Source organism: Trachypithecus francoisi, unplaced genomic scaffold, assembly GCF_009764315.1.
Source record: "Trachypithecus francoisi isolate TF-2019V2 unplaced genomic scaffold, Tfra_2.0 Lachesis_group10, whole genome shotgun sequence".
Taxonomy (NCBI): Eukaryota; Metazoa; Chordata; class Mammalia; order Primates; family Cercopithecidae; genus Trachypithecus; species Trachypithecus francoisi.
The window spans coordinates 82,481,936-82,504,385 of NW_022681455.1; the positions used below are offsets into that span (position 1 = coordinate 82,481,936).

The 22,450-nt window shown below is 54.2% G+C and overlaps 1 protein-coding gene across 6 annotated transcripts; it reads right to left on the bottom strand.

Moving 5' to 3' along the window:
- Positions 1-1,999: 1,999 nt before the first annotated feature.
- Positions 2,000-13,960, bottom strand: SH2B1 (SH2B adaptor protein 1). Of its 6 annotated transcripts, none has more exons than XM_033217946.1 (10): positions 13,298-13,471; positions 10,227-11,248; positions 9,830-9,931; positions 7,345-7,436; positions 7,059-7,234; positions 4,210-4,413; positions 3,808-4,019; positions 3,504-3,675; positions 2,945-3,044; positions 2,000-2,766 (listed from the first exon to the last, which is right to left on the bottom strand). In XM_033217946.1, exons 2-10 carry the CDS (start codon positions 11,163-11,165, stop codon positions 2,748-2,750), a joined length of 2,016 nt encoding a protein of 671 aa, XP_033073837.1. In that variant the 5' UTR covers positions 11,166-11,248; positions 13,298-13,471; the 3' UTR covers positions 2,000-2,747. The 6 variants fall into 6 exon arrangements, with proteins under 6 accessions (XP_033073837.1, XP_033073836.1, XP_033073841.1 ...); XM_033217945.1 differs by having other exon boundaries at positions 2,003-2,766; positions 3,451-3,675; XM_033217947.1 differs by lacking the exon at positions 13,298-13,471 and adding an exon at positions 13,479-13,960 and having other exon boundaries at positions 2,004-2,766; positions 3,451-3,675.
- Positions 13,961-22,450: the final 8,490 nt, after the last annotated feature.

Here is a 22,450-nt window from a genome sequence, read left to right on the forward strand (position 1 = left end):
TCACACCTGAGGGCTGGAGCTAAAAGCATGGGGCACGGAGACAGCCTGGCCAGTCCCTGATGAGTGCAGAACTCTGGTTTAACCATCTGTAAAGAAAGTCTTAGAGCGAAAGTCTCTCAGGCCCCAACAGCCAAGATGTGCCGGTCTGAGAAGTGGGTGGGTGTCCCCGTCCCCCTCCCCTGCCCATCTTTGAAAGGCAGGTCCCTGGCAGGGCTGGGGGAGGGGAGCCTCAGAGCACCAGTTGCTGCTGGAAGATTAGGAGGGGATCAGGCCCTGCTTACCCCAGGGCGCCACAGCCTTCGCTGGTCATCTCACTAAGAACACAGCACCCGGCTCTCCAAAGCTTCCCCCACTTTCAAGGCTGGTCCTATCCCCAGTCTCCTGAGGCCAAGGTTTGGGGAGCCCCAGGAATTAGAGTAAGCAGGAGAGCCAGCAGGCTTCCCTCAGCTAGCCCCCCGCCTGGGTGGCCTGGAAACCCAGCTGTCTCCTGTCCATCTCCCGACAGGACACAAGGCCCAGAATAGCAAGGTCATGAGCGTGGGTAGGGCCTCCTGGAGGTGGGGGCTGAGGCTGAGGGGCATGAGGGTGTGGGCTCCATGCTGCCTGGGCGGGGGAGTGAGGCAGGATGCTGAAAGGCAGAGCTGGACAGTGGGGAAGGGAGAGGGACTAGCTCAGCGGGTGGGATTCTTCAGCCCTAGGCCCCTCCTTGTTGGCACCCACTGCTCCCAGAGCTGGGAAGCCCAGGGGTGCCCTCTGTTGGAGGGCACAGCCGCGGATCAGGAAGACTGATTCCAACAGCAGAGCCTGTGTTTAATGGGGTGGAGGGGTGTGCCACAATGTGGGTGGTGTTATAAACTCAAATGCCCACAAGGCCAGGCCTCCCAGGGAGCAAAGTGAGCTGGTGGGGATGGGGCAGATGTGGAAGTGGACCTGCACCACTGGATCTTCTGATTTTCAAGAGAAGCCAGTGATTTTTTTTTTTTTTTTTATACAGAGTCTCGCTCTGTTGCCCAGGCTGGAGTGCAGCGGCGTGAGCTCCACTCACCGCAACCTCCACCTCGTGGGTTTAAGAGATTCTCCTGCCTCAGCCTCCTGACTAGCTGGGACTACAGGTGCATGCCACCATGCCCGGCTATTTTTTTTTTTTTTTTTTTTTTGAGACAGTTTTGCTCTTGTTGCCCAGGTTGGAGTGCAATGGTGCCATCTCGTCTCACAGCAACCTCCGCCTCCTGGGCTCAAGCCATTCTCCTGCCTCAGCCTCCTGAGTAGCTGGTATTACAGGCGCACACCACCACGCCCAGCTAATTGTTGGTATTTTTAGTAGAGACAGGGTTTCTCCATGTTGGTCAGGCTGGTCTCGAACTCCTGACCTCAGGTGATCCACCCACCTCGGCCTCCCAAAGTGCTGGGATTATAGGCGTGAGCCACTGCGCCCGGCCTGTGATCTGAATTTTTAATGTGAAACTCAAATGGACACCATGTCCAGGCCAAGCAAACCATGTCAGCAGATGAAACTTCATATGTCACAGATGAGGATGCTCAGGCCCAGCGTAGCTACGCCTTGCCCAGGCCAGTGAGTAGCAAAACCAGGACAGAAGCCAATGCTCTCTGCCGTCCACCCTCCAGCCTGGCTCTGAGAAGGGGGGCATCGGGCCCCTCTGCAACTGCCACATTAATCTCCCAGCACAGCCACCGTGTCCCCCATCTCTCGCTGCCAGCTCTCTCTAGGGTAGGAAGCCATAACTCAGGAAGGGCCGCTGGAGATCCCTATGCCTGCCATTCACAGCACCGTCCCATGACAAGAACTCACAGGAGACCCCAAGAGCATCATTTAGCACTCCACAAACAAGGCTGTCAGAGACAGGGATGGCACCGAAAGCACAGCACTGCATAGTGACAGGGACTCAGCCTGGGCCAGCCCTCTGGCCTGTGGGCACTGAGTGAGCCGCCTTCCCAACCCAAATGCCCCAGTCCCCACAGCAAACACTGGCCATAGGCATCACGATAGAACCGAGATAAACCTTTTTATTTATTTATGCTTCTCCATTTTGTTTAAAACAACAACAACAACCACCTTAATATAACTGACAGCCCTTCCCCCTCACCCTGCCTCGGGCTGGGGGTGGTTAATGGGGAAATGGCCCCCAGGGTGGGGCTGACCAGAAGAGCCCCTCAAGGAGCTCATAGAGCCCAAATCCCCCGCCCTGGGGAGGGGACCTGTAGTGTGTGACGGGAGCCTCTCTTGAGCCTCTGCTTGTACCATCGAAGATGCCCTTGGCCGACAAGGGTCAGGAAGCATGGGGGAGGGATTTTGGCCTCCTCTGACCCTACTCAGCCCAATCTCACGAGCAGGGCTGGGGGGCTTAGAAAGGGTGGAGTGGGTGGGGTCGGCTCATACGAAGGAGTACTGGTTGTTAATGGCCCTGGGGTGGCCCCCTTCCTCTCCATCACCCCCTAGTGGTGACTGCTGCAGCTGCACCATTGGGGGCACCCCCGCCTCCCCACCAGACCCAGCGCCCTGGGCCTCCGAGCCTGGGGCTATGGCCTCTTCCAATTCAACCACGGGGACCAGCTCAACCACGGGGACCAGCTCTTCCGGGACCCCTCCACCGCCCGCTTTCTCTTTCTCTTGCCTCTCTTTGGCTGCTGCGGCTGCTGCTGCCGCCACTTCTGGCGCCCTCGACGCCTCTTCTGCCCCAGGCTGTGGGGGATCTGTCCATGAAGGGGGTTCAGGGGGCTGGGGTGGGTCATGGGAGGTGTTCGGTTCTGGATAGGAATGGTAAGAAAACAGACCAATTGTGGGAGGCAGGTGAGCTCCTGCCGCAGCCTCCCCTTCACTCTGCCCTCCAGGAGCGTGGCTGTCTCCCCACATCCCATCTCCTGAGCAACCCCCCATCCATGGAAGATGGATCATGGGCGGTGGTGAGAGGAGGACCACACTTACACACAGTCACTCGCTCCGAAGGGCATGAGGGTGCAGGAGGCATCGGGGTGGCATCCATCTCCCTCGCACACCCCCGCATGGCTCCCAGCCTGCTCCCGGCCTGGGGGGAGGGGCAACGTGGGGACAGATGGGACGGTGGGGCAGGGGAAAGGGAGAGATCAGACAGGGACATGAGACATTGAGGGAGGAGGGAGGGGGATCAGACCGAGCGACCCCGGGAAGGGCAGGCCCAAGGCCAGGCTGCAATGGCGGGCAAAGACGAGGCCAGGATGGGTCCAGGAGACAGACAGACAATGGAACAGAGGATCCGATGGAATGGGGATGCGCCCGCCCACCTCTCAGCTGCCGCCCCGGCTCCAGCCAGGAGCCTTCTGCCTTCCTCTGTCCTATCAGCGTATTTCTTTCCCTTCCAAACCCCCAGGCACAGCAGCCTCCTCTACCCTGCTCTCCCAAGCAAAGCTTCTCCTTGTCATAGCCCCCCCACCCCATCTTTCTGGCACACACACCTCACTTCTTGGGTGCACGGGCACCTCCTCCCCTGCAGACCTGCTCTGCTCACCCTGCTGTCGCTGGGAGGATGGGACATAGCTGACAAGGACAACATCACTGGAGCCTCCTGACTCCAGAGGGATGGGGTGCACCCGGAAGTGCTCGAGCATATCGAAAATGGACTGGAACCACAGGTGCTGGACCCGGCACTGACCCTCCTCATTCAGCGACAAACGCAGGTGCTGAGGGCAGGACAGGTGAGGTGAGGTAGGAGGCAAAGACCCTGCCAGGTACAAACCCCCTCCCCCGGCAGCACTCCGCCACCCCACCGCCAACTCCGCACAGAACAGAGCCTTTCCTGGAGGGTGGCTCACCTTGGCCTTGCCCTGGAAGTTGAAGGTGAGGACGTATTCACCCCGCCTTGTCTCACTCTGGCGCACCAGGAAGACACCGTGGGAGCCAGTGCCGCCAGTCAGCACCAACTGTGCAGCCTTGAGCCGAGAGAGCATCCCGTGGAACCAAGGATACCCCGAGAGGGGCTGGTCCCCCTCACCGCCCTCTGGCTCCCCCTGGAACAGGAAGGACCCTTCAGGAAGGAGAGAGGGAGGGAAACCAGGGTGTCAGGGCAGCCTCCCCCATCCTGGGAGAAAAAAGCCTTGCCTTCCCCTCGAGGCGCCTGCTCCCCACATGCGTCCCCAACTCCCCTGGGCCAGCTCCCTCGGGATCCCAGGAGAGGTGGTCAGGCCTGGAGACATGCACACTCACACCTCCGGTACCTGTGGCTGTTTCCGGAGTGTCCAAGGGAGGGTAGGGGGCTGAGAGAGGATGAACTGTCCCTGCGGGGGGTCCCTCTTCAATGGGGATGCGGGGGGGCAATTCTGGGGGAAGCAGTTCCATCGAGTCAAAATGGGAGGCGGCAATGGAGGCAGAGCTGGGGGAGATGGACGCCGAGGGGCGGTCTGAGAGGCCCCCGTATGCCCCTGGAAAGAAAAAGGGCAAAGCTGAGAACCCAAGAAACTCCTCTTCTTAAGGACTGTCCTGGGCCCATTTCCTCACCAGTAGTCTACCCTGTGTGCAGTCGCTGGCCAAGATGCCAAACAGCTCTGTGGGTAGTGGCCCCTGATGCTTTTACCAATGGCTCCCAACTGATGCTTCCTGTGCTGCTGAGGAACTGCAGTTATTGCAAGGAGGTCCTAATGTCCAAATGTGTCTCTTTTTCTGAATCAACAGCTGAGAGACTATTGCAGAAATGGAGGGTAGAATGTCTTAAATATATACATACGTGTTTTTGTAGAGAAGGGGTCTCTCTATATGTTAGCCCAGGTCGGCCCTGAGTTCCTGGACTCAAGTGATCTGCCCACCTCAGCTCTGGGGTCACAGGCGTAAGCCACCATGCCCAGCTGCCTCAAATATTTTGACATTCAAAAGGAGTCCTGGGCCGGGCGTGGTGGCTCACACCTGTAATCCCAGCACTTTGGGAGGTTGAGGTGGGAGGATCACTTGAGGTTAGGAGTTCGAGAGCAGCCTAGACAACATGGTGAAACACCGTCTCTACTAAAAATACAAAAATTAGCTGGACATGGTGTGCATACCTGTAATCCCAGCTACTTGGGAGGCTGAAGCAGGAGAATTGCTTGAACCCAGGAGGCGGAGGTTGCAGTGAGCCGAGATTGTTTCACTGCGCTGCAGCCTGGGTGACAGAGCAAGACTCTGTCTCAAAACACACACACACGGAATTCTGGCTGGACACAGTGGCTCACGCCTGTAATCCCAGCCCTTTGGGAGGCTGAGGTGTAAGAATGACTTGAGCCCAGGAGTTCAAGACCAGTTTAGGCAACATGGTGAGACCCTCTTACAAAAAAAAAAATTAGCTAGGTGTGGTGGTGGCGGCACACGCCTGTGGTCCCAGCAACTTGAGCGGCTGAGGCAGGAAGATGGCTTGAGCCAGGGAGGTCAAGGCTGCAGGAAGCTGTGATTGCACCACTGCACTCCAGCCTGGGAGACAGAGCGAGACCCTATCTCAAAAACAAAAACAATAATTTTTAAAAATAAAAAAAAATTTTTTTTTTTTTTTTTGAGAGCGGAGTCTCACTGTGTCGCCCAGGCTGGAGTGCAGTGGCGCGATCTTGGCTCACTGCAAGCTCCGCCTCCCGGGTTCCCGCCATTCTCCCGCCTCAGCCTCCGAGTAGCTGGGACTACAGGCGCCCGCCACCGCGCCCGGCTAGTTTTTTGTATTTTTAGTAGAGACGGGGTTTCACCGTGTTAGCCAGGAGGGTCTCGATCTCCTGACCTCGTGATCCACCCGCCTCGGCCTCCCAAAGTGCTGGGATTACAGGCTTGAGCCACCGCTCCCGACCAAAAATAAAAAAATTTTTAAAACACACAAGCAAAAAAAAAAAAGTGTCTTTTGTTGAACTATAGGACAAAGCCCCCTAACTCTAGGAGGCATCAAAGATGCTCCTTCTATTACTCCCCCAACCCACACCAACTTGATTTTTACCTTACCTTGTATTCATGTCTCTTCCACTTTAACCCAATTATCCCATCCAATTTGTCCCCATATCCTTGGCCCTCCCCGCAGGTCTCTGCTCTTGCCCTTTGCGTCCCCAGGCATGTCCTCTCCTCTCCTCGGCGTCGCAGTCCGTCTCTCCCACCTTCCTCTGCTCTCTTCCTCCCCTGAGCTCCCAACGTGCTTCTTGCTTGTGCTGCTCAGGGGACACTAAGCTTTCTACAGGGAATGATGTGAACCCAGCTGAAAACCTCGAGGACAAGGAGCTCATCTCAGGCATCCTAGCTACCCCATCCTGGCCCGGGACACAGCGCAGGGCCAGGTATGCACTAGGGGCATCCTCCAAGTCTGTCCAATGGGCAGGCCACAAATGTCACAGGCAGGCAGTGCTCAGAACACAGGCATGTGGTGCACAGACAGCATGGCTTGGGAGACAGGGTGGCACAGCCCCTGTCTTCCTCAGTGACCCTCAGGTGTCCTCTCCCTGGTCTTAGCTACTGAGATCTGATGAGATGCAAGGTCCACTCTAGATCTAAGATTCCATGATTCATGTGTTCATTCACTGAATACAGCCTGTGTGCTAGGCACTATGCAGCTAGAACTCAGAACAGAGGGTCAGCAGAAAAGGCTATAGTGGAGGCCTAATCTGGAGATATGAGTTGGGACCAGGCAACACATCTTTGTGTGTATGTGTGTGTAGGTTGGGCATACAAAAAGTACAGAGTCAAGAGAAAATGTAGTTGCCCCTGACAGACACAGAGATGCAGAGTAAGAGCAAAACAAAGATTTCTACGAAGTATTCCAGAAGCTTGGAGAAAACAACCATTATTTCCAGCTAGAGTGCTGGCCGGCAGGAAACTGACTGAAAAAGTGACAAGGCTGGGCGCAGAAGGCTGGCTAAGGTTTGCTTGGGGCCTGCGTGGGGTCGCGATGATTCTAAACAGCAAACTGTGGCTGTGTTCAGGGACAAAAGGCCAACATTTGGTGGGGTTGGGGTGGGGCATCTGGAAAACAGGGATGGGGGCACAGTAGAGTCTGGAGAGGTCATGGCGCCTGACAGCAGGGGCCCCGACGGCAGGTTCTGAGGCTCCGAGCTCTCTAAGGCTCCACCCTTACCCTGCGACAGGCGGTCATTGCTCTCGCTGGGTCCAAGCAGCAGGTCCTGGCTGGGTAGACTCTCCGAGTGATTCAGGCAGGACAGCTCCAGGCTGTCTGTGTTCTCCCTTGTAAGGAATGAGGTCCCAGGGGCCAGAGGGAGGGTCATGGGGCGGGGACTGGTAGTAGGGCAGGGTCTGCAGAGACAGGGAAGATGGTGCTGGGAGGAAAGTCACCAGGTAAGAGGCGCGAGGCTGCTCCCCAACCCCACCCTATGTCCCTCAGCGACGGAAGTCAGGCTCCTCACCCTGGGCTCAGGCATTCTTGGATGTCAGACACCCAGGCCTTCACATGCTGGGCGTCCACTGTCTCCAGGATATACTCAGAGGGACCTTCTACCTACAGAGACGAGACGACGCCTCAGCTTGGGCAGGGGCAGGGAGGCGGCTTAATCCACACCTAATGAGAGCAATGTATGTAGGATGTCTAAAAACAAGATGCATTCCAATTCTTTCTGGAGGCCGGGTACAGCAGCCCACACCTGTAATCCCAGCACTTTGGAGGCCCAGGAGGGCGGATCACAAGGTCAAGAGTTCGAGACCAGCCTGGCCAATATGGTGAAACCACGTCTCTACTAAATACAAAAATTAGCCAGGCATGGTGGCAGGTGCCTGCAGTCCCAGCTATTCAGGAGGCTAAGACAAGAGAATCGTTTGAACCCAGGAGGTGGAGGTTGCAGTGAGCCAAGATCATGCCACTTCAACTCCAGCCTGGGCAACAGAGTGAAACACTGTCTCAAAAAAATAAAAAATAAAAATAAAATAAAATAAAATAGGCCTGGTGTGCTGGCTCACACCTATAATCCCAGCACTTTGGGAGGCTGAGGTGGGCAGATCATGAGGTCAGGAGATCGAGACCATCCTGGCTAACATGGTGAAACCCTGCCTCTAATAAAAATACAAAAAATTAGCTGGGCATGGTGGCGGGCGCCAGTAGTCCCAGCTACTGGGGAGGCTGAGGCAGGAGAATGGCGTGAACCCGGGAGGCAGAGCTTGTAATGAGCTGAGATCGCACCACTGCACTCCAGCCTGGGCGACAGAGCGAGACTCCGTCTCAAAAATAAAAAATAAAAAAATAAAATAAAATAGGCCGGGCGCGGTGGCTCAAGCCTGTAATCCCAGCACTTTGGGAGGCCGAGACGGGCGGATCACGAGGTCAGGAGATCGAGACCATCCTGGCTAACCTGGTGAAACCCCGTCTCTACTAAAAAATACAAAAAACTAGCCGGGCAAGGTGGCGGGCGCCTGTAGTCCCAGCTACTCGGGCGGCTGAGGCAGGAGAATGGCGTAAACCCGGAAGGCGGAGCTTGCAGTGAGCTGAGATCCGGCCACTGCACTCCAGCCTGGGCGACAGAGCGAGACTCTGTCTCAAAAAAAATAAAAAATAAAAAATAAAAAATAAAATAAAATAAAGTAAGGCCAGGCACAGTGGCTCAGGCCTGTGATCCCAACACTTTGGGAGGCCAAGGGGGTGGATCACTTGAGGCCAGTTCGAAACCAGCCTGCCCAACATGGCAAAACCCCATCTCTGCTAAACATACAAAAAAATTAGCCGGGGCCAGGCGTGGTGGCTCAAGCCTGTAATCCCAGCACTTTGGGAGGCCGAGACAGGCGGATCACGAGGTCAGGAGATCGAGACCATCCTGGCTAATACGGTGAAACCCCGTCTCTACTAAAAAATACAAAAAAAAAACTAGCCGGGCGAGGTGGCGGGCGCCTGTAGTCCCAGCTACTCGGGAGGCTGAGGCAGGAGAATGGCGTAAACCCGGGAGGCGGAGCTTGCAGTGAGCTGAGATCCGGTCACTGCACTCCAGCCCGGGCGACAGAGCGAGACTCCGTCTCAAAAAAAAAAAAAAAAAAAAAAAATTAGCCGGGCATACTGGTGCACGCCTGTAATCCCAGCTACTCAGGTGACTGAGGCATGAGAATCACTTGAACCTGGGAGGCAAAGGTTGCAGTGAGCCAAGATCGCGCCGCTGCACTCCAGCCTGGGCGGCAGAGTGAGGCTCTGTCTCAAACGTAAGTAAATAATAAAATTAGCCAGGCATGGTGTCACATGCCCGTAGTCCCAGCTCCTTAGGGGCTGAGGCAGGAAGATCACTTGAGCCCAAGAGTTCGAGGCTACACCAGACTACAGTGAGCTATGATCAGCCTAGGCAAAAGAGGGAGACCCTGTCTCTCGAAAACCACAACAAGGCCGGGTGCGGTGGCTCAAGCCTGTAATCCCAGCACTTTGGGAGGCCGAGACGGGCGGATCACAAGGTCAGGAGATCAAGACCATCCTGGCTAACACAGTGAAACCCTGTCTCTACTAAAAACTACAAAAAACTAGCCGGGCGAGGTGGCGGGCGCCTGTAGTCCCAGCTACTCGGGAGGCTGAGGCAGGAGAATGGCGTGAGCCTGGGAGGCGGAGCTTGCAGTGAGCTGAGATCCGGCCACTGCACTCCAGCCTGGGCGACAGAGCAAGACTCCGTCTCAAAAAATAAATAAATAAATAAATAAAACCACAACAAAAACCCCACCGTTCTCTTTGAAGTGGAGGCATTATTCTTGAGTAAGAACATTTCCCTGTCTTCCCCTATCCCAGAAAAGCTGCAGCCCCAGGGACACACTCTCAAGGCACTGGACACATATACATACCTCCTTTCAGCGACGCCACTTGCTTAAATGCGCTGAGGGCTTTCTCCTTAACACACTTAAGCACTGCCGGTGGGTGGGAAGTTGAATTCCTACCTTAACCACAAACGTATTCTCCCGGTCAGGCATCTCCAGGGCTGTGGTTGTCCGGACGTCTGTGATAGAAGAGCAGGGGATGCTGAGTCGGGGCCGAGAGGCCTAGGTCAGGAGAAAGAAATAGATCCGGGTGTTTGGTTTGCAAAGACCACCCTTCCCTTCCCTCTAGACATTCATCTTTCCTTCTACATCTTCGGGAAGTTAGACTAAAGGCAGCCACACTGCTTTCTCAGTCCTGCCCACAGCTGCTAAGAGAGCCAGGAGCCAGCTTTACAAACAAAAAGTGAGCGATGCCAGGGCCGTGGGTTGGTAAACCCCAGAGCTTATCTACAGGGCTGTGACCACTCTGAGCACTCTCTCCCTCGCTCCCAGTCACCCACCCTCCATGGGGCCTCACCTTGGGCGGTACAAAGAACTCCAGGCGACTTCCTCCTCCTCCTTCTCCTTCACTTCGAAGCAGCAGGCGACACTTCTGCCACTGAGGCTGCCCTCCTCCCCCTGAAGGAGGCCCAGCCGCCCCTCCTCCCCGGCCCACTCCGGCTGGGTCAGGGGCTGCCTCCTCAGCCCCCATGAAACTCAGCAGCTCTTCCCTCTGCACCATCCCTGCTCCATCCTTCAAGGCGCCCCCGCCCCGACTGAGTCTCAGCCTCTCAAAACGGTGAGTCCATCTTTCCCCAGGGGACGGTCCATCACTGCCCAGTCCCCTACCAATCGTCCCAGCCCCGCCAGAGGAGTTGGAGTTGCTGTTTCCACCTAAGACTGGGGGACCTGATGAGGTCTCCAGGGGCCCAGCCGAAGAGGGAGGGTCAACGGTCCCCCGCCACTGCAGGATGCCACGGACTGAGCCTCGGACGGAGCGACCCACTGAGCGCAGGGAGAAGCGCTTCTTGAGCTTCGGCTTGGAGGAGGTTGTAGAGGAGGAAGAGACTGAGGAAGGGAGGGGGCCGGCCAGGTCCTCAGATGATCGAGAAGGGCCCAGCACAGCCAGGGGCCCACCCACCCTGCAGCTCTCAAGGGACAGGTCATGTGGCGAGATCTCCGCACCAGGGCTCAGGGGAGCCAGGATGGGTGGCGACAGGGAGCCAGAGGCCCGGGCCACCTCAGCTTCAAAGTGCTGCAGGAAGAGCTCAGCAAAACGGCGGGAGAAGGCAGCCTCAGCCCCAGGCCCCGCATATTGGGGGTGGGAGGCCAGGTAGAGGCGAAAACGGCGGGCAAAGTCCAGAGCCGCAGCCCGGGCGTGGGACTCACAGAACTCCCGCCAACTAGGGGGCGGGGGTGGGGGCAGCGGGGGAGACGAGGGGGAGGCCCCGTCCTCTGGGGAAGGGGCACCATTCATGATGGGCCCCAGGAGGTGGAGAGGGGGAGCCTGCGGGGCACAAAGAGGGAGGCAGCCAGAAGATGAGGGGTGGGCGGCAGCAGCTGCGGAAGGAAGAGAGAGGCACACACGAGGGTCACTGCTGAGGGCGTACTGGGGGCTGCATCCCACCCCCAGCCAGAGATGCTCATCCCTACTTCAGACTCCACAGAGAGCAATGGGGAAGGAAGCCCAACACCTCCCTTCCCTCTCCCAGCACCCCGCAGGCCCCAGCCAACTGGCTCCCAACAGCCTGCCCCAGCCTGCCGCGTTTGCCCCCAATTTCCTTAGCTTTGGATCCAGCGGTAGAGGGCTTTGGAGCACCTTCCCTTTAAAAAAGAGAACTTTTCCACATCACCCCCCTTCTCTACATCGGATCCTCCAATATTCATGTCACACTTCCCATGAGCCATTTTCGAGGCTCCCTCTTGGTTATCTTACCTTTCCCTGTGAGAGGTTTCAAAGACCCCTCGAACAGATGAGGAAACCGAAGCTCAGAAGTTTCAGAACTTCAAGTCTACTATTTTCCCTACTCCACAGTCCCTGTCCCCAGGGACCAGCTGGGCCAGCCTCAGCCATAGCACCTCACCGCCCTAGCTCGCAGGGGGCTAGAGGGGAGCTGGGACTCTAGACCTTAGAGAGCCTGCCTCACACATCTTAGGGTCCAGCTCTTCGAAGGGGGCCGATTCACTGAGGATGGATGCATGACGGACCAAAACAGTAATTGTCTCGAAAGCTGACCCCAGAGTCCAGCACACACGCACTGCGTGAAGGAGATTTGAAATAGCTGCAGCCCACTTCTTTGGTATCCCTTCAGTATGGGGCCAGAGGCCGCAAGGGCCCCAGAGGAGCAACTAGGTTGGGTCAGGTCAAGTCTTTGCTGGCCTCACGTAAACAAAACATCACAGGGAGACCTGGGGCCCTAGGATTTTTCACCTTCCTCTTCTCCCACTGGGGAGTATGCCCTAAAAGCAGGTTAGTCTTCTGGTTAAAGCCATGGACTAGAGTCAGACCAGGGCTGAAATCACCTTATGAGTGCCCAGTCCAGCCACCTTATGAGCGATGTTATCTTGAACAAACCTACGTCCTCTCTGAGCCTCCGTTTTTGTATCTGTTAAACAGAGCTCATGATCCCTCCCCCCTCGAAATGTTGAGAGAATTACGTGGAATGGGTTATGTCAGCGCTGAATGCAAAGTAAGCATCCACTAAACGACTGCCATTGTTACTATCTTCATGTGGGAGAAAAACATTATAGTTCCAATTTTCTAAAAGAGAAATTAGAGATAGCAGGAGCCCTCTCAAGGTCTTACAACTAGAAAGTGGCAGAACTGGGTGTGGAATTTACAACCCTTGGCTCTTTTGTTAGCGCTCCTCCCCCCACGCAATACTGGAAAGTGACAGTCCCAGGACTGGGGCCAGGACAGCTCAGGAAAGTATTCCCAAACCCTCAGCGACCTCAGACTCCTGTTCAAACCTACAGCCAGGCTGTAAGTCGGCGAACCCTCCCCTTCCTCCTGGGCCTCGACCCTACAAGCTCAGATGGCTCCAACCGCAGGGACAACTCCAAACCAACGAGAAAGAGTCAGGAGATGCAGGAGTCATGGAGCACGGGGGAACCCAGCCAAGAGGTGCAGAACAATCTCCAGCCAGCGGCCACCTCCGCTCACACAGGCCCACCCAACCCTCTGCACCGCAGACAGACCCAGCCCCCTTCAGGCCCGCTGACCCTGCGGCTCCTAAGCTGGTGACTCAGTTTCTCTTCTGCCAGGCAGGACTCAGTTTCCCGGTGCACCTGCTTCCTGGCTCAGTTCTGATATTTCCCGAAGGGCGGGTGGTGGAGGGTGCAGGCTCCGCTCTTGGCTCGGACCCTCCGGGCCCGGTGGTCCATCCACTCCGACCCGACCCTACTCCCTGGACACCCCCCAGCCGCCCATTCTCCGGGGCCGCATCCGCCTCGGGACCAGCCCTGTCTGCTGCACTCTCCGGGGCCGAGTGCCCCTCCAGCCCCCGGCCCTCCACGCCCACCCCCACCCAAGGATCCTCTCGGGCGCCAGGGCCGGGTCGCGGAGAGGGAAGAGGCACTTGAAGAGGGGGGTTCCGGTTCCGGTCCCACCTGCATCTCGGTCCCCGCGGTTAGCTCCGGCGGCAGCGGCGACTCCCGCTCCCTCGCCCCCACCCACTACGCGACGAGGGCCCAGCCCGGTTCCGCGCAGGCGCCAGGACCCCCTTTCCCGTCGCTGACGGAAGCGACCATAGAGAAGAGCGGCGGGAGGGAAAGGCACCTCCATACTTACTTCCGCCATTCTCCCACTGGGCGCCGACCCCGAGAGACCGAAGACGGTGTGAATCTTGTAGGGCTTCAGTGCCTTCTCCAGTTGCACCTAAAAGCAGCCACAGACGCGGCGGGGGAAGGGCTTGGATCCCACCAGAGCGTCCTCCCGGAGGAAATTCGGGACAAAGGGGCGATGTAGACCATAGAGAAGCCGCCTTAGGGGATAGAGTCCCAGGGCCCGGCTGAGGGCTAGAGTAGCCGCCGAGCACCGGAAACCAGCGAGATGATGAGGCTGTGTGAACGGCCCGCTGCAGCCTAGAGCGCCGGCCCTGCTGCGGAGGGGCACGCGGACAACGCCCCCAAGGAGCTGAGCGGGGGAAGAAGCGGCTGACCTTGGGGCGGCCCTGTGGGGAGGCGGAGCCTGAACTTAACGACCTTGGTTTATCTGAGGAGAGGCAGGCGGTCGGGGAGTTTGTATCTCTGAAACTGGAGATGAAGATCGGGGGTAGAAATGAGATCAGGGCCGGGCGCGGTGGCTCACGCCTGTAATCCCTGCACTTTGGGAGGTCGAGGCCGGTGGATCACGAGGTCAGGAGTTCGAGACCAGCCTGGCCAACATAGTGAAACCCTGTTTCTACTAAAAATACAAAAGTTAGCCGGGCGTGGTGGCGCGCGCCTGTAGTCCCAGCGCCTCGGGAGGCCGAGGCAGGAGAATAGCTTGAACCCAGGAGGTAGAGATTGCGGTGAGCCGAGATGGCGCCAGGGCACTCCAGCCGGGCAACAGAGCTAGACTCCCTATCAAAAAAAAAAAAAAGAATTAATGAGGTCAGGGCCGGGCACGGTGATCACTTGAGGTCAGGAGTTTGAGACCAGCCTGACCAACATGGTGAAACCCCCGTCTGTACTAAAAATACAAAAAAATTAGCTGGGCGTGGTGGCAGGCGCCTGTAATCCCAGCTACTTGGGAGCAGGCTGAGGCAGGAGAATCGCTTGAACCCGGAAGGCGGAAGTTGCAGTGAGCCAAGACTGCCATTGCAATCCAGCCTGGGCAAAAGAGCGAGACTGTCTCAAAAATAGTAAAAACAGTAATAATGAGGTCAATTTCAGAGGTGCTTTTGGGGCATCTGTGGGCATGTAGTCTGGAGATCAGAAGAGACATCAAGGCCAGTTAGAGAAATCGAGAACAATTAAAGTATGGAGGGTAGTCGAAAGCATGAGCACAGTGAGATCCTCCACCCATCCAGTCTTTCATTGACCCGGCTCCAGCTGGCCTAAACAATAAAGGAAGCTATGGCCCAAGTAATCGAAAAGTCCAGAGCAGACAGATTCCAGACAGGTGAACACAGGGGCCAGAAGAGATCAGGAACCTGTAGCTCACCATCTCTGGTTCTGCCTTCTCCGTGCATTAGGCTTCACCCTCAGGCAGGCTCTCCTCTCTCAGTGGCAAAATGGCTTTTTGTAGCTCCAAGCTTGAACCCTAATAGCTTAGCAACTCTCCTAGAAGAAGCATGCCTCTTTTCTGAGATTCCCAATGAAATTTCCAGAACTGAGTAGCTGATTGGATCAAGTGCCCATCCTGGAACACGAAGACAAATAACCCAAGAGGGGAAGATGGATAAATATCCTGACTCACCTAAGAATGTTCAAAGATGGCTGGGCGTGGTGGCTCACGCTTGTAATCCCAACACTTTGGGATGCCGAGGCGGGCGGATCACGAGATCAGGAGTTCAAGACCATCCTGGCCAACATAGTGAAATCCCACCTCTACTAAAACTACAAAAATTAGCCGGGCATGGTGGCACATGCCTGTAATCCCAGCTACTTGGGAGGCTGAGGCAGGAGAATCACTTGAACCCAGGAGGCAGAGGCTGTGGTGAGCCAAAATCATCCCACTGCACTCTGGCCTGGGCAATAGAGCGAGACTCCATCTCAAAAAAAAAAAAAAAAAAAAAGGCTGGGCACGGTGGCTCGCACCTGTAACCCCAGCACTTTGGGAGGCTGAGGCAGGCAGATCACGAGGTCAGGAGATCGAGACCATCCTGGCTAACATGGTGAAACCCTGTCTCTACTAAAAATACAAAAAATTAGCCAGGCATGGTGTTGGGCGCCTGTGAGAATGGCATGAACCTGGGAGGCGGACCTTGCAGTGAGCGAGATCGTACCACTGCGACAGAGCAAGACTCCGTCTCAAAAAAAAAAAAAAATGCCGAGCGTGGTGGCTCCTGTAATCAATCCCAGCACTTTGGGAGGCTGTGGTGGGCAGATCACTTGAGGTCAGGAGTTTGAGACCAGCCTGGCCAATATGGCGAAACCTCGTCTCTACCAAAAATACAAAAATTAGCTGGTGTGGTGGCATGTGCTTGAAATACCAGCTACTTGGGAGGCTGAGGCAGGAGAATCACTTGAACGTGGGAGGCGGAGGTTGCAGTCAGCCAAGATCGTGCCACTGCATTCTAGCCTGGGCAACAGAGCAAGACTCTGTCTTAAAAAAAAAAAATTCCAGAAGTGGGAGGAAAGATGTGGAGAGATGTTCTACACAGTTTGGCTGAAAAGGGAAGGAGAGAGATAAGGCACATTGTAAGTATGAGAAGGTAGAAAGGTTTGCTTGTTTGTTTCTATCTTGAGGAAGATCTGATTTTGTTGGAAATGTTAAGGGGAAAGGAATCAGTAGGGAGGATGTTCGCTGAAGGAGCAAGGTTGCGGGGAAGGTTGGTGGGGACGTTACCCAGGGCCCAGGTTAAGTCAAGGCATTACGGCCAGGCGCGGTGGCTCAAGCCTGTAATCCCAGCACTTTGGGAGGCCGAGACGGGCGGATCACGAGGTCAGGAGATCGAGACCATCCTGACTAACACGGTGAAACCCTGTCTCTACTAAAAAATACAAAAAACTAGCCGGGCGAGGTGGCGGACGCCTGTAGTCCCAGCTACTCGGGAGACTGAGGCAGGAGAATGGCGTAAACCTGGGAGGCGGAGCTTGCAGTGAGCTGAGATCCGGCCACTGCACTCCAGCCTAGGCGACAGAGCGAGACTCTGTCTCAAAAAAAAAAAAAAAAGTCAAGGCATTAATATGAAGGGGAGAAACCTTCTTCCTCAAAAGCAGGGATGTAAAACTCGGGATGCTTTCTGCTATAACTGCTAGAAACCCTAATTTCAGCTAACTTAAACATGAAAAGAGAGGGGTCTATTGGCTTAAATAATTGAAAAATCAGAGATAGAATGACTTTAGGCATGGCTGGAGCCTAAGGCTCAAACAATGTTGATTTGAACTTGGTCTCAGTCTCTTTTAGTTCTGCTTTTCCCAGGACTTAGTTTCTTTTTCTTTTTCTTTTTTTTTTTCCTGATACAGGGTCTTGCTCTGTCACCTGGGCTGGAGTGCAATGGTACAATCATAGCTTACTGCAGCTTCGAACTCCTGGGCTGAAGCGATCCTCTCACCTCAGCCTCCCCAGTAGCTGGGACCACAGGCGTGACCCACCACGCCTGGCTCCCTGGACTGTCTTCATTCTCAGGCAGGTTGTCTTCTCGTAGGTAGCAAAATAGCCAAGCCTCATTCTACCAGCTTAAACAACCCTGGCAGAAAGAGTATAGCTTTCCCCATAGCTCCAGCAAATAAAATAGGGCTGTCTCATCAGCCCAGCTTTCATCACCCAATGATCTTCTGTCATTTAATAAAGAATTTATCTGTTGGGTACTAGGCTTAATACCTGGGTGATGATATGTACAATAAACCCCCATGACAGGTGTCTATCTATATAATAAACCTTCACATGTACCCCCAAACCTAAAATAAAAAATAAGCTGGGCATGGTGGCTCACGCCTGTAACCCCAGCACTTTAGGAGGCTAGGCAAATCACCTGAGGCCGGGAGTTCGAGACCAGCCTGGGCAACATGGTGAAACCCCATCTCTACAACAAATACAAAAAAATTAGCCAGGTGTGGTGGCCCATGCCTGTAATCCCAGCTACTCAGGAGGCTGAGGGACGAGAATGGCTTGAACTAGGGAGGCAGAGGTTGCAGTGAGCCAAGATCATGCACAGCAAGATCCTGTCTCTAAAAAAAAAAACAAATGATTTTTTTTTTTTTGAGAAACAGTCTCTCTGTGTTACCTGGGCTGGAGTACAGTGGTATAATCTCAGCTCACTGCAAACTCTGCTTCCTGGGTTCAAGTGATTCTCATGCCTCAGCCTCCCGAATAGCTGAGATTACAGGCGTGCGCCACCAGGCCTGGCTAATTTTTGTATTTTTAGCAGAGACGGGGATTCGCCTATTAGTGAAGCTGGTCTCGAACTCCCAGCCTCAAGTGATCTGCCCGACTTGGCCTCCCAAAGTGCTGGGATTACAAGCATGAGCCACTGTGCCCAGCCAAATAAATAAAAATTTTTTTTTTTTTTGAGACGGAGTCTCGCTCTGTCACCCAGGCTGGAGTGCAGTGGCTGGATCTCAGCTCACTGCAAGCTCCGCCTCCCGGGTTTACGCCATTCTCCTGCCTCAGCCTCCCAAGTAGCTGGGACTACAGGCGCCCGCCACCTCACACACGGCTAGTTTTTTGTATTTTTTAGTAGAGACGGGGTTTCACCGTGTTAGTCAGGATGGTCTCGATCTCCTGACCTCGTGATCCGCCCGTCTCGGCCTCCCAAAGTGCTGGGATTACAGGCTTGAGCCACCGTGCCCGGCCTATAAATAAAATTTTAAAAAGAATTTGGCTGGTCTTTGTCCCAGGTTCCTGGTATAGAGCTTCCAAAACACTTGGAAATTCCTGAGTCATAGAAATGTCTGTTATTCATAAGTTCCTTATGTAACAACTGAGTTTTTTTGTTTGTTTGAGATGGGGGTCTCACTGTCTCCCAGGGTGGAGTCCAGAGGCCCGATCTTGGCTCCCACTGCAACCTCCACCTCCAGGGTTCAAGCCACTCTCCCGCCTCAACTTCCCAAGTAGCTGGGATTGCAGGCATGGGCCACCACACCCAGCTAATCTTTGTATTTTTAGGAGAGAGAGGGTTTCGCCATGTTGGCCAGGCTGCTCTCAAACTCCTAACCTCAGGTGAGCCACCCACACCTGCCTCCCAAAATGCTGGGATTACAGGCGTGAGCCACTGTGCCCAGCTCACACCTGAGTATTTGCTAATGAGGTGACTCATGGCAGGCCCTCAGTAGCTTCAGGATGGGGTCTGGTCACCAGAAAGACCAACCCTGTGATTAGAGGGTTGCGATTTTGAGCCAGCCCAACCCCCAGGGAGGGGAGGGGGCCCAAGGATAAGACCAATCACATGGCTAGTGATTTACTAATAAGAACTCCGGACACAAACTCAGTGGGTGTTCTGGTCAGCAAATGCATTGATGTGCTGGGAGGTGACATGCCCTGCTTCCACAGGGGAGAGGGCACGGGAGCTTGGTGGCCCGCTCTCCCGGTGTGTCTCTTCATTGGCTGGCCCTGCTTTGTATTCTTTGTAAAGCTGTAATCCCAAGTGTCGTGCTTTCCTGCGTTCTATGAGTCATTGTTTTTATTTAAGTAAAATATACATGTGTAATTTACATCTTTACCATTTTTAAGTGTACAGTTCGGTGGTAATAAATACATTTATATTATTTTTTGCCTCTTCACCCCCCCCTCCCCATTATGAGCCATTCTTCTGAACTTCTGAACCTGATGGGGGACAGTGTGGCCTCCTCTGGGAAGCCATGCATGGGTGGTCCACCTAGGCCACCTCTCAACTACCTTTTTGTTTTTTTGAGACGGAGTCTCACTCTGTCACCCAGGCTGGAGTGCAGTAGTACAATCTCGGCTCACTGCAACCTCCACCTCCCAGGTTCAAGCAATTCTCCTGCCTTAGCCTCCCAAGTAGCTGGGATTACAGGTGTGCACCACCACGTCCAACTAATTTTTGTATTTTTAGTACAGACGAGGTTTCACCATGTTGGCCAGGCTGATCTCGAACTCCTGATCTCAAGTGATCCGCCCACCTTGGCCTCCCAAAGCGATGGGAGTACAGGTGTAAGCCACCATGCCCAGCCTCAAATACCTTTTACTTAGTAGCTTTTGTGTGACATTCACCAAGTGCTTCCAGTTGTGATGTCTCCCATCGCATCAGAGTGACATGGGTGTGACGGGAGCCCTGGGTTTGGAAGCACACTCAGGGTTGGCATGCAGGGACCTGGGGAGGCAGGGGGCAGAGCAGAAGTTGGTGCAGTGGTCCACAAGAGGGCTGATGCTGGCCTGGCTATGGTGATGTAATGGGGTTGGTGCCAAGGGATTTAACCAGAGAGACTTCCCAGGCTCTTGGGAAGAGTGAAGAGTGAAGGATGCCTTTGAGTTTCCACTGAGGAAGGATTTATTCAGTGGCACCAAGGACAGTGTGATGGGACCTAGTCCTTAATGTGCCACTAAGTTCCTAACTAGCACAGTACTCATTTCCATTGCACCAGACCCCATCCTCCTCTTAGAAGTTTTAGAGCTACAAGAAATCTTAGAGATCATCGTATGATTTTTTTTTTTTTTTTTTTTTTTTTTGAGGCGGAGTCTCGCTCTGTCTCCCGGACTGGAGTGCAGTGGCCGGATCTCAGCTCACTGCAAGCTCCGCCTCCCGGGTTTACGCCATTCTCCTGCCTCAGCCTCCCGAGTAGCTGGGACTACAGGCGCCCGCCACCTCGCCCAGCTAGTTTTTGTATTTTTGGTAGAGACGGGGTTTCACCGTGTTAGCCAGGATGGTCTCGATCTCCTGACCTCGTGATCCACCCGTCTCGGCCTCCCAAAGTGCTGGGATTACAGGCTTGAGCCACCGCGCCCGGCCCATCGTATGATTTAACCTCCACCCCAATTTGTAGATAATAAAGCTGAGGGCCAAGAAGGTACAGCGACTCATCTTTATTTATAAAAATGAACATGAATACAAAATTTGCTTTCCATTGAACACCTCAGGAAACTTACTAAGCCCAAGCAAATGCTCAACTGAAATGATTCAATAAATAATTCCTCCAACAAATACTGATTCACTTAAGCATTAGGCATTGTGTTTTTTTGTTTTGTTTTGTTTTGTTTTTGAGACAGAGTCTCACACTGTTGCCTGGACTGGAGTACAGTGGCGTGATCTGGGCTCACTGCAATCTCCGCCTCCGGGTTCAAGTGATTCTCCTGCCCCAGCCTCCCAAGTAGTTGGGATTACAGGCGCCCACCATCACCCCCAGCTTTTTTTTTTTAATTTATTTTTAGTACAGACAGGGTTTCACCATGTTGTCCAGGCTGGTCTTGAACTCCTGACCTTGTGATTCACCCACCTTGGTCTCCTAAAGTGCTGGGATTACAGGTGTGAGCCACCGCACCCGTCCTTTTATACTCTTAAGAACAATGCCAGCTGGGCGCAGCGGCTCACGCCTGTAATCCCAGCACATTGGAAGGCCGAGGCAGGCAGATCACGAGGTCAGGAGATCAAGAACATCCTGATTATTGTAGTAGAATAACATCCTGGGGTTTTAGTAGAAACCCCGTCTCTACTAAAAACATACACAAAAAAATTAGCCGGGCATGGTGGTGGGCTCCTGAAGTCCCAGTTATTCGGGAGGTTGAGGCAAGAGAATGGCGTGAACCTGGGAGGCAGAGCTTGCAGTGAGCCGAGATCACACCACTGCACTCCAGCCTGGGCAACAGAGCAAGATTCTGTCTCAAAAATAAAAAATAAAAAATAAAATAAATAAATAAATAAATAAAAGTAAGTTCTTGGCCGGGCGCGGTGGCTCATGCCTGTAATCCCAGCACTTTGGGAGGCCGAGGCGGGCGGATCACAAGGTCAGGAGATCGAGATCATCCTGGCTAACACGGTGAAACCCCGTTTCTACTAAAAATAGAAAAATTAGCCGGGCATGGTGGCAGGCGCCTGTAGTCCCAGCTACTTGGGAGGCTGAGGCAGGAGAATGCCATGAATCCGGGAGGCGGAGCTTGCAGTGAGCCGAGATCGCGCCACTGTACTCCAGCCTGGGTGACAGAGCCAGACTCTGTCTCAAAAAAAAAAAAAAAAAAAAGTAAGTTCTTACTGCCATGAGCTGGTGAGATGGGAAGAAAACAAGCAAACTAGAAAGATAATTTTGGGCATATAGATGCTATGAAGAAAATCAAGGTAGAAACAATCATGGGGGCCGGGTGCAGTGGCTCACGCCTATACTCCCAGCAATTTGGGAGGCAGAGACGGGCAGATCACTTGAGGCCAGGAGTTCAAGACCAGCCTGGCCAACATGGTGAAACCCCCTGTCTTTAAAATACAAAATTAGCCAGGTATGGTGGCACTTGCCTGTAATCCCAGCTACTTGGGAAGCTGAGGCATGAGTGTTGCCTGAACCTAGGAGGCGGAGGTTGCAGTAAGCCGAGATCACCCCATTGCACTCCAGCCTGTGTGATGGAGTGAGACTCTGTCTCAACAATAAAAAAAGAAACAATCATGGAATGTTTGCAAAATGAAAGGGGGGCCAGTGTGGGCCAGGCATGGTGTCTCACACCTGTAAGCTACCTTCAGAGGCCAAGGTGGGCAGATCACCTGAAGCCAGGAGTTTGAGACCAGCCTGGCCAACATGGTGAAACCCCGTCTCTACTAAAAATACAAAAAGTAGCAGGGTGTGGTAGCAGTCATCTGTAATCCCAGCTACTCTGGAGGCTAAGGCAGGAGAATCGCTTGAACCCGGGAGGTGGAGGTTGCAGTGAGCTGAGATTGTGCCACTGCACTCCAGCCTGGGCGACAGAGGGAGACTCTGTCTCAAAACAAAAACAAAAATGAAGGCCCAGTGTGGCCAGGGGAGTGAAGGAAATGAAAGTTGTACTATATGGGTTCAAAGAGGTGGACAGAGGGGCCAGATTATACAGGCCTTGTGGGACACACGGAGAATTTTATTGTCATTATTATTTTGAGACAGGGTCTCCTTCTGTTACCCAGGCAAAAGTCCAGTGGCTTGAGCACAACTCAGTGCAACCTTGAACTCCCAGGCTGAATTGATCCTCCTGCCTTAGCCTTC